At 36.4% G+C, this 11,499-nt stretch overlaps 2 protein-coding genes across 2 annotated transcripts; both read left to right on the top strand.

The window, feature by feature from the left end:
* The first annotated feature begins 321 nt into the window (after positions 1 to 321).
* On the top strand, positions 322 to 1,563 carry LOC122024152. Its single transcript, XM_042582706.1, has 2 exons — positions 322 to 1,069; positions 1,163 to 1,563. Exons 1-2 carry the CDS (start codon positions 390 to 392, stop codon positions 1,242 to 1,244), a joined length of 762 nt encoding a protein of 253 aa, XP_042438640.1. The 5' UTR covers positions 322 to 389; the 3' UTR covers positions 1,245 to 1,563.
* Positions 1,564 to 3,063: 1,500 nt separating this feature from the next.
* LOC122024134 (probable magnesium transporter NIPA4) lies at positions 3,064 to 11,367 on the top strand. Its single transcript, XM_042582690.1, has 9 exons — positions 3,064 to 3,571; positions 6,776 to 6,832; positions 7,392 to 7,482; positions 7,555 to 7,715; positions 7,878 to 8,005; positions 8,101 to 8,238; positions 9,734 to 9,826; positions 10,839 to 10,956; positions 11,043 to 11,367. The coding sequence occupies exons 1-9, from the start codon at positions 3,391 to 3,393 to the stop codon at positions 11,135 to 11,137; spliced, it is 1,062 nt and encodes a 353-aa protein (XP_042438624.1). The 5' UTR covers positions 3,064 to 3,390; the 3' UTR covers positions 11,138 to 11,367.
* Positions 11,368 to 11,499: the final 132 nt, after the last annotated feature.

Below are 11,499 nucleotides of genomic sequence, written 5' to 3'. Positions count from 1 at the left end.
TTGAATCAAGTTTGAATCAACAAACATGTTGCGGGCAGACTTGGTAACCGCAAATTCCCAGTATTTATAAGACAGTTTTTGTGAGAAATTAAAAACAATTAATTTCGATTAAAATTAAGAACAACTACACGTTGATGAGCTGTATTTAACCATGCATCACTATTGTTAAAACTACACTTACGTTAACACCATCTAGAAACCATGACTTTACCCATCCACCTAGCTCACCAAATCACAAACGCGAAGTACACGTCAGAGAGAAGGAGATGGACAGCCAATGACTCCATTAAAGCCAGACCTCCGCGTGTTGAAATTAGAAGCACTTGTATTGTCTTGGCCATTTCCACTCTCCCCAATTCTCCCCCTGCCATTTCATCCATCTCTCCACCATGATAGACGTTTCCAACCAAAACCAGTTTAGTTTTGCAAATCCAAGAGTTGAAGATTATCAAAGTGCGACAAAGGATGCCTTTGAGTCCGGCAGAGAAGACGATCACAAGATTGTCACATTGATTCGAAGAGCATCGCTCGATTACGGTTATTATAAACAAGGAAAGGGCGAGCACAAGGATGATTTCAGCACTTCCTCGAATCTGTTGTGGAAGAACAAAGGCTTTTCATCAGCCGGCAGCACTCCGATGCAGTACTATTCGACTTTGCGAGCTCAGGAGATTGCCAGGTACAGGCAGGAGATGATGGATTTGGTGAGAGGCATGCCGGAGTCTGCTTATGAACTATCATTTAGAGACATGGTGGAGACTCCCCGGCTAGTGAAGAAGGTGGAGGAAGCTGCACAAAGGAGACAGGAAGGGACCAATAATAAGGCAGACAAGGCCACAAATAAAAGCAAGGGAACAAGAAGGCTTCCGAGAAATGATACCATGAATGGGTTGTTCCTCAAAACGTTTGTGCCAGTTTTGGGAGGAGGGAAGATGAAGAGGTCAAGGTCTAATTCTTCGGCAAAAGTGTCGCCAAAGTCAGAGGAAAATGAGTTTGGTGACCAGGAGAAAAGCAACAGCAAAAGCAGCTATGAAACAAGTAGCAGAAGCACAAGTAGAAGCAGTAGAAGGTAAATTCTTCAGACAAACATATCAAGATATGCTGTTCTTACTCTCATTAACATATAATCACTGAGCTTTAACGTATTATTTTGAGTTTGCAGGAAAATGATGAGCGGCTGCTATGCTTTCTTCTTCACAAAGAAGAGCAAATCCAAGGAGACGTCAAAAGAATTCGTTGAGTGAATCCTGTGTTAGATTCAGGAAGTTTACTACTACGGTTATCTCATCAAAGACGAGAAGATAACACAAAATGGCAATTATATGCTAGTGGTGTAGAACTTTGCTTGCTCATTTCTCTTCCTGTAGAGCTTGAGAAGTTGGAAATACAGGTGTGATGAGATACGTGATGATGTAATCACAGGGGCTATTGAGGATTTCAGAATTGCTTGCTGAAAAAATACATTATGTCTTCCAGTTTTATTGTGTTTGTTGTTCGAAATAAAACACAGTTCAATAAATTTAATAGATGCATCGGCAGGTTATGCATCATGTGAATTATTTATTGGTTGTAGATTTAAGTTTCTTATGAGATTAGCCCTGGGGTTAATTTATAATCAACTAATTATTTAAAAATTTAGCTAACCTCGTTGACTAGTCTTGGAATGACCGTCCCTCAGACGGTTTTATTGTTGATCATAGTTGATCCTATCTGAGAGTCGAAGCGATGAATGCTGGGGACGTGGTACTCCTATTGACCGTTGGTGGACTTCTCGTCAGTGAAACCTGCAACCACAGCAGCGTCGGTGCCAAGTCAGGGAGGGGTTCCCCGACGACGGTCCTCTGACGCTCAAGTCAACCACCGGCGATGTAGAAAAAACGAGGCAGCAAAGTGGCAGGTAACTGTAGGTAGCATACATCTATCAAAGCTTAGGGGTCTTTATATATAACTCCCGGGGAGCGCGTGCACGCTTCCTGAGGTGTGCACGCTCCTCAAAACATACCCTGAAAAGACGTGCCAGAAAAGTGTCACTGACACCATATCTTAACGACCCGAGCATATCTCTGATAAGACAGCGGAAACTTTTGTCGTACGATCTTCTGCCTGACCATGCCATCTGTCGGCGACACGGGTTCCCAGAAGGATATTCTCTGATCCTCCTTTTGTCTGTTACAGGTTGAGCGGAAAAGCCTCTCGACCAACCATTGACCATCTGGGCGATCTTGTCCTCTGGCTGAGCGGGAGAGCCGCTCGGCCTACCCTCATTCATCCGGGCGACCTTGCCCTTGGGCCGAGCGGGAGAACCGCTCGGTCATCCTTCCATTGTTCGCTCGGCTGTGACTCCACTCTGCTGGTTCTGAGATTTCAGGCAAGTCCGAGTGGATTGGTTGTTCGACATCTGGATTCATTGATACTTGATCTTCTGAGCGTCGGAAGCTTGGTCTGGAGCCGAGCTGTATTGATATCCGATCAAGTTCTCTTACTTCCAATTGGATGATGAGTATTGGGATATTGACCATCTTAATTTTGACCATCATCGTATCATTGACTCTTCTATTGAGCAGGTCTGGCCTTTCCACCAGATCAATAGCTCTGAAGGCCAATTAATCACTGCACCATTCGAAAAAACTCAACGATATGAATGTTATTAAACAATTACCTACAATTATTGTATCTGCACACCATCTCACATGGTAAAAATAATAATTTTTAAAAATTATTTCCTACTTTTACCCCTTTCAAATTTTAAGTAGAATATTAATATTTTAATATTTAAAATAGTTTATTTTAATGAAAATTTAGATTGTAAGTTAATTAATCCCATCTAATTTTGTATTATTTTTTAAATATAAATTAATTATAAATAAATGTGTTCCTATAGTTTTGAATTCTACTGATATGTAGTAAAAACAAAAAATCTAATCACAGGCCGATTTATGGAGTAGGTTAAACATTCCGATCTAGTTTTATACACGTTTTATTAAATTTATTTGATACTAATACGGTAAATTAGAGTACTTTTCAAATTTCCTACGAAGTAACACGGAAACCTCTTGGTGCGGATACATCGCTTGGAAAGGCCAAAAAGGGTCGGGACGGGAAGGGAAGTGAGCTGATGTCACCGACCGAGGTGCGTTGAATCCGACGGCATCAACGTCTCAACGACGCGCTTTTACTGCCTCATTCTGCCAACCTCCGCCTCAGGACTTAGGAGCTTATCCCTTCCTTGATCTCGATCCCGCAGCATTGGCTGCGTTTCACTGCTTGTGCGGCGCCGAATAATCTCCTCTTGGATCCAATCGGCTTGGTGCCGCTGAGGTTCCAAGAACCGCGGAGACGAGCGGCGGCGGCCGTTGCGGTGGAGGGAGGGGCATAGGAGGAACCGGAACAATGGCGCCGCCGCCCGATGCGGTAGCAGGCGGGAGCTTGGTGGCCGCGGCTTATAGAGGCATGTCCGACGACAATATCAAGGGCTTGGCTCTCGCCCTCTCCTCTAGCGCCTTCATCGGGGCTAGCTTTATCGTCAAGAAGAAGGGTCTGAAGAAGGCCGGCGCGGCCGGGGATAGGGCAGGTGAGTCCTTGCGTTCTGTTTTTGGCATTTCCATGGCGTGCTTCTAACCTGAGTGCACAGTTCTTGCTGATTTGCTCGAGTTCCTCTTTCTGTGGGGCTTTTGATATTCCTATTTTAAAATACTCAATGCTTCCTTGTTTATCTAGTTCTCGAATTAAGTTCAAATCGTTCTCGATCAGTGAAACAGTATTGCCGCAAAAAAATTTTTGTAGGGTAATTCGAGCTTGCTAATCATAATTTGATCCCAATTGCAAGTTAGGTGGAACAACCGAGTGGATTTCACTTGACGGATGCACATCCGGGCACTGTCAGGCATTGCCCCGAGAAGAAATCCCAGTAAATGACAGTGATAACTCAACAGTTGGAAACAGACTTTGCATCATGATCGGTGGAGTAATAGAAAATTTTAGCAGACCCCAAGTTGACCTTTTAGAAAATGATGTGGAATGTGTTGTTGGGGTTGTAAGGTTGTAAAACATAGTTCCATATTGAAAATACATGGGAAATATCATGAGTTTATAAGAGAAAAGATATCTCCATTGGCATGAGACCTTGAAAATGAGGGTTCCTATATTCGGATCATGAGGACCTGACATCAAACAGGAAGACCTAGTAGGTCGGATGGAAAACAGACCTAATGGATCGAGAATCGGACGTGAGAAAATTGTAATCATAATTCCACATAGTAAAAGGGGATTGTTGAATTTGTAAGATTATAAACATAGTTTCATATTAAAAACACATGTCCAACATGTGTCAGCTATATCTGCAGCAAACAATTGCAAAATGAGTGACGTGTTAATAGTATGAAGTCCTAGTTAATTATATAATGAATAAACTCAGTTGAACTAATTATTGATCTTGACCTTCCAGTTTGGAATGGGAGGCATTTTAAATGACGTGGAAAGGGAAATTAGTTTGTCAATGGCTAATCACTGGTAATGGCGCATGGTCAAGATATGCTGAATCTTCTATCGTCAAGCCTCTCAGGAACATTCTAGAAATAATTACAAGATGTAAGGCAACAGGATGGTTTGATGAGGCACAAGCATAGATGAACGTTAAATATGATAGAATGGAGGTAGTTATAGCGTCAAGAGAAAACTGTTGTAAATTAAAATCGTATTAACTCTCAAAAACATAATTCAATACATGAGATCCTAACTATTTTATAGATCGATAAATAGATAATATGACTTATTCTTTGTAAAATTAAATACATTTTCAAATAATAAACTTTGAGGCATAGTAGATTCGGTTCTTGTAGATGTAGTGGAGGTCATGGTATAGGGTTTAGGGAAAAGGTATAGTTTCGGGTTTTGGGGTGAGATATGATGCGACCTGAATTTCAAGTTTAGGGAAAAGGAATTTGGCCCTGATACTATGTTGTAAATTAAAATTGTATTAACTCTCAAAATCATAATTCAATACATGCAATCCTAATCCCATTATAAATTGATTACATGACTTTTTTTTATAAAATAACATTTTTTTTCAAAAAATAAAAGAAAAACACTTATTATAATTTTCTAAATTCCTCTAAAAACATGGTATAATAAAAATTATTGAATATTTCAATAGAAGCTAACACATGTGACAAAAGGAATCAATTTTTACATTTGCATAGGAAAATTGGCTTATGGGCAGTGCTTGCTGTTTCGATTAGGTAGATTTTTTAAAAATAAATAAATCTTTTTGATCATTCTAGATGTGTGTAACTCTATACTCACTAGTGTGATCGTGCACACGCGTTGCGTATGTAATATAATAATATATAAATTATTTGGGTCTTTGGAAATCCGAATTGTTTGGATTTTCTAGTGTCACCCTTATAAACCAAGAATTAATTATTTGGGTAATATTCGTTAGACCCATGCAATAGTGACGCTAGAGAATCCCAATAACAAACTACTGTAACAGGCTTCCCTATGCAAAAAATTATTTTAATTTAATATTATACTTGTCTTAGTAAAAAAAACTAAGAAAAATATATTTTTTAACATCGTCGGCCTAAAATATTTATAGAAGTTTCTTTGATCATAGTGTTGTCAATTCTAAGATATGAGACTAAAGAGAACTATATTTTTTTATATAAAACAACCAGAGAAAATTAATGATAGGAAAAATTCATAATAATACGCTGTAGCTGAGTCTTGAACTTTAGATCACTGATTGTTTCGCTTGTGGAATTACTAATAAAACTTGGAATTATTTTTAGTGTAAATAGAAAAAAGGACATTAACGTAAATGCATTTTAGGCTTCACCAAAGGGGGGAGATTTTTAATAAAATAGTAAGATTATGTATTGTTTTGAATGAAATTGATGAAATGAGAAAGTTCAATTTTTAAGAAGGAAGCTGTGACAAAAATTTCCTATGATTTCGTAAATTCTTGCACTATATATATATTTTTTATCACTGTACTATATATTTCACTAACTCTAAACTCACAAAGCCTATAGAACCACATTATATAGTGTGAGTATTATTCATTTTAAGTAAAACCGATTAGATTGCATGGATGATAGAATCATATTACCTTCTTAAATTGCGGAACTTGTGATATTATTATTATTATTATTTTATATGATTGAATGGAGGACAGAATCATATTACATTATTAAATCATCCAACTTATGATATTAAATTATGTATCGTGTTATCTTGAGATGTGGGAAGTCACAAGATTAATCTGTTCACTAAGCATTAGGACATCGGTTTTGGTTCTTCTGTTTAAGGGATGATAAAATCTTGCCTGGATTAATGACTTTTTGATTGATTAGGAAGAGGGGAGTTTCTTATAAAAATGCTCATGGGTCATGCTAGGACTCAGCTCTGTATTTTTTATGATCAACATGTAGACGACCGTTATTTTATTTTTGGAGTTCAATTAAATAGTTTATTTTAAAGGAGAGCCTTGGCGCAACGGTAAAGTTGTTGTTTTGTGACCAAAAGGTCACGGGTTTGAATCCTGGAAACAACTTCTTGCAAAAAGCAAGGTAAGGTTGTGTACAATGGCTCATTCCCTGGACCTTGCATGGCGGGAGCTTCGTGCACCAGGCTTCCCTTTAATTAAATAGTTTATTTTATTTTCTCTTTACCTTTCATGATATTTGCTCTTTAGTAATATACTAATCTAAACACTTGCTTTGATATGTTGTTCTTGATCCACTCATGAACTCAGACAAGTTTCATTTGATTACAGGTTTTGGAGGTTATTCTTACTTATATGAGCCACTTTGGTGGGCAGGCATGATTACTAGTAAGATTACTTTATTCTTTTCATTGTTATGTTGCATTAGCATAGTCCTTTTCTAGTAAATGCCATGACCACGAGTATATGTGTAGTTATCAGGAGATCGTACTCTCTTGTAATTAATTAATGCTTAATTGCGCTTGAGTGTATTAAATTTCCTACTGGTCAACTGATGGGAAACAAGACATGCTAGACTGGTGATATGGATATAGAAAATTCACATTCAAATCAAGGACCAGTATGTCACCCTAACCTCTTTTATTATTATTATTATTATTATTATTTTGTTTAGTCAATGGAGGTGGTATTCTGTTTGTACTGCACAGACTATTGAATGTCAAATGATGATGACATTGCTTATAAATTTGTAAGAATGAGAAATTTGTTTATCAAATTGTTTTAAGGATTTTTCTTTCTTGTTCATCAGTTTGATGGTATGCTTCATATTTATTAGCCAGATTTATTTCTTTTATTGCACGGGTCATCTGTTGCCTTGAATGATTTTGGTACTCTTCCACTTTCTTTCAGTGCTAATGAACTCTAACATTAGTGACTTGATGATCAGTGATTGTTGGGGAAGTTGCCAATTTTGCTGCTTATGCATTTGCTCCCGCAATTCTTGTAACTCCACTTGGGGCACTTAGCATTATAATCAGGTAGCTAACTGGCTCACAATTCATACATTATACAAAATATTCACATGCTAAAATCATCATTCTATCTTTCAGTGCTGTGCTGGCTCACATTATACTGCAGGAAAAGCTGCATGTTTTCGGTATTCTTGGCTGTGCGCTTTGTGTTGTGGGATCAACAATGATAGTTCTTCATGCTCCACAGGAAAGGGATATCGAGTCAGTGAAAGAAGTATGGGATCTTGCTACCGAACCAGGTCTTTGGCTGTTTATATACTGTTGGCGGCAAAGCAATATTACTTTAATTCACACTTATTTTACCTAGTTATTTATTGGCTATGATGCTCCTTGGTGTTCCATTTGAATTTGCTGGTCAAACTACTTAAAGAGTTACTAAGATTTATTTACATGTCCTGCAGTTTTTCTCTGCTATGCAACTATTGTGATTTCAGCCTCTTTAGTGCTTATATTCTGCTATATCCCCAAGTATGGGCAGACAAATATAATGTTCTATCTTGGTGTTTGTTCGTTGGTTGGTTCTCTATCGGTATCCACTTACCCCATACAGGATTTCTTATTCACTCATTCTTCATGTTTTTGTTGAGTTTTATGATGTTTGTGTAAACACATTTGACTGGACAGGTCATGAGTGTCAAGGCCCTTGGGATTGCGCTGAAATTGACATTTTCTGGAATGAATCAATTGATATATCCACAAACTTGGGCATTTACCATTATCGTTCTTATTTGCGTGGTTACACAAATCAACTATCTAAACAAGGTAGTGTGCTGGTTGTTTCATGTTAAATATACATGTGTGTGCACCTCTGTGTGATTTTTATGTATTGGGCATGCCTAATCATAAATCTTACTGCGCTTAAGGTTATCTGACCTAATTCTTGAATCTCAAGGATTTTCATAGATTCAACGTAGCATACAAGTAGTTATAGACAATGATATTCTTCTTTTGTTTGCTTGAAGAAAAAGCCTAGCAATAACTAAAGAATTTATCTAGCACCATAAGTTCTACTGGTGCATATGCCCTCATTGCAGTATCTTCTTGTCCGATCATCTTTCGCTAATTTTCTTAGCACTACCTTTTGATCATATTTTTTTCAGGTGTTAACTGTAAATGTTCTCCAAGTTCTAAGACCATAATTTTTAGCTTCTGGTCATAACGAATCTATTTATAGGTTCTTGATTATTCAACTTAGTAAGATGAAATAGTTCAGTTCATTGGAATACTAGTAAATTGGACAAATCATATATGATTCCATTCTTTTATCTCTCTCCTTGTTCTTCTTGGAGTTTTATCTCCTTGTATTTACACAGCTATTCCTATTATCCATTTCTATAAGAGAGACATTAGTGACAACTGAAAACATAACTGACAAAGCACTAACAGTCATCTAGTTTAGGAGACTGAAATAGGTTTGCTAGAAAGTGTTATACATAAAAACTCTGAAGTTATACATAACTGTTATGTGCTATCGGTTGACGAACTGAAGCTTATCCATCCTTTTTTTACTTGAAAATTGTGGAGCACCCTATCAGAATACACAAAATAAAAACATCGTATGAATTGTTTAGCCAGCTGATCGATATCTATGGTAGCCATCTGATCCCTGAGATTGTTCAATGTTATGACCCATAAAATTGATACTGTATTTTTGTCATTTACTTGCAATTTCTTGGGGACTTCTCATGAAAAATTTTGATTTAGATTTCTGTGTTGTGTTTTTATCTGCTGCATAATTGTTAACTTTTTTGAGATTGAACCAAAGTCCATGCTCTCTAATTTGTCCCAGAATAATTGCTTGGCTACATTATTAGTTTATTGCACACTATTATGTTAGTAATTCTTGAACTTGAACAACATGATTCATGTCTTGTTATGCTTACTATTACTGTACTAGAACACATGGCCTTTAGCGCTTAGGGCTTGAGTTATCTGCTGCAGAATTTGCTTATTGCATTGATTTAGTAAGATGTTATGATGAAAGTATTGTCTCAAGTACATATTTTGTTTACATAGGGGGATGATAAATTTAAATCCCTAATTTTGTTCGTTAACATAATGTATCTATAGGTTCCATATCAAAATATCAATGTTGAATAATAAATGATCCACTACATAAACTGGCTTTTTACATAGTTGGGTATGTTTTCACTATACATTCTGAATCATCAACCTTTTTTTTTGTATTGTAGGCAGTTGATACTTTCGATATTGCTAGACTTACTATTGTTAACTATTTTTTTCCTTTATATTGTAGGCACTTGACACTTTCAATACTGCTGTTGTATCACCAATTTACTATGTAATGTTTACGTCATTGACCATTTTGGCTAGCGTAATCATGTTCAAGGTAGGGTTTTACGCCTCCTTTGTATTCTCATTGAAACAATTAATAGTGGGTGTGATAATGCAAAATTCTGTGCTAATTTTCTGATTCTGCTTCATTTCTTCAATGTACTTTCCGTTGATATTTTACTGTGTTTTAGATTTTTCTACATCTTATTTTAAGAAAACGATGCACACTCTCATATGTTCACTTTTCTTCTTTTATATACTCCTTTACAAGATCTCCATTTATTCAACACCCCTTTGTTTCTTGTCTTCCTTCTATTGAATTAGCAGCAAATGGAAAAACTCAGGATGTAGCATTTTAGACTAACAGTACCTCATGATACTTTCTACAATTCTTATCATGGAAGATTTACTCTTGATGATGTTTTGTATATCCGGATTGTTAGGAGAGATTTAGTATTCAGTAACATAATAAATACAATGTTAAACTTATATTTAAGCCGGGCAAGTTTGTGGGGCATATAATGGCAAAAGCTACACATTTGATGGTTTGTTCAAGCTAAATATCAATAAAGTTCATTGCTCCACTTATTGATTGATGTGTTAATATATGGTATATAAATTAGGACATTAAATTTAAGAAATATATGATATGATACAATAAAGGAGAGTTTTGACGTAATGGTAAAATGATTGTTATGTGGCTCTGGTCATGAGTTCGAGTCTTGAAAATAACCTCTTGTAATGCATGGTAAGATTGCGTACAATAGAATCAATATGATTTAAATCCGACTTTTCCTCGGGATATGTGACAAGAGCTAATTCCTAGTGTTGATAATTCAAATACTTAATGCATCACTAGTAAAAAAATAAATATCACTAGGAAACCCTTTCATAAGGTAGAAATTATGATGTATGTAATTTGTATGCCACCGGTACTATTGAAAATTAAAAAAAAAATTGTTACCTTTCTTGCTGATTAATATTCTACATATCAGCATATGTAGCTTTCATTTGGCTTTTATATATATGGTCTAATGAATTTCTTCATATATATACTTCTATTGCAGGATTGGGATCGACAAAACCCCACACGAATTGTCACGGAGATGTGTGGTTTTGTGACAATTCTTTCTGGCACATTTCTGCTTCACCAGACAAAGGACATGACTGATGATGGTTCATTTGGTATATACACATTGTTTTCTTTTTAGAAAATATTACACCTTACCATTCTGATTGAAGAACTCAAATGTACGTATTTTGCTGTGCAGTTTTGTCACGATCCCTATCTCTGCGACAGCCTAAGCATGCTGATGAGAATAGTGTAAGATATGAAGGAATACCTCTAAAGTATGTCGAGGCATAAAATACTCCTGATGGCCTTTGCATAGTTACACATCGTTTTATATATACATTTTCTTTTTCCAATTTGTGAAATAATATACATTTTATTCTTTAAGTTAAATTCTAGGAAACCTGATATATATATATAATGACATCCATTTGTAATATTTTTCTCATTGTATGCTTCAAAATTTTCAAACTTTTGTATTAATTCCACATATGGAAGATTATATTGGTGAATCTTTTGTATCATGCACGCTAATAGCGCGATTGTGTCCCGCCCTTTTATCTCTTTCTCTCGTTCTCTTTACGTAATAACCATCAAAATAATACCTCCACTCGAACAGGAACACCACTTCTTTTGACCTCCATTAATTACCCCAA

The sequence above is a fragment of the Zingiber officinale genome, chromosome 9B, assembly GCF_018446385.1.
Source record: "Zingiber officinale cultivar Zhangliang chromosome 9B, Zo_v1.1, whole genome shotgun sequence".
Classification (NCBI taxonomy): domain Eukaryota; kingdom Viridiplantae; phylum Streptophyta; class Magnoliopsida; order Zingiberales; family Zingiberaceae; genus Zingiber; species Zingiber officinale.
This window is presented reverse-complemented; position numbering and strand designations above follow the sequence as displayed.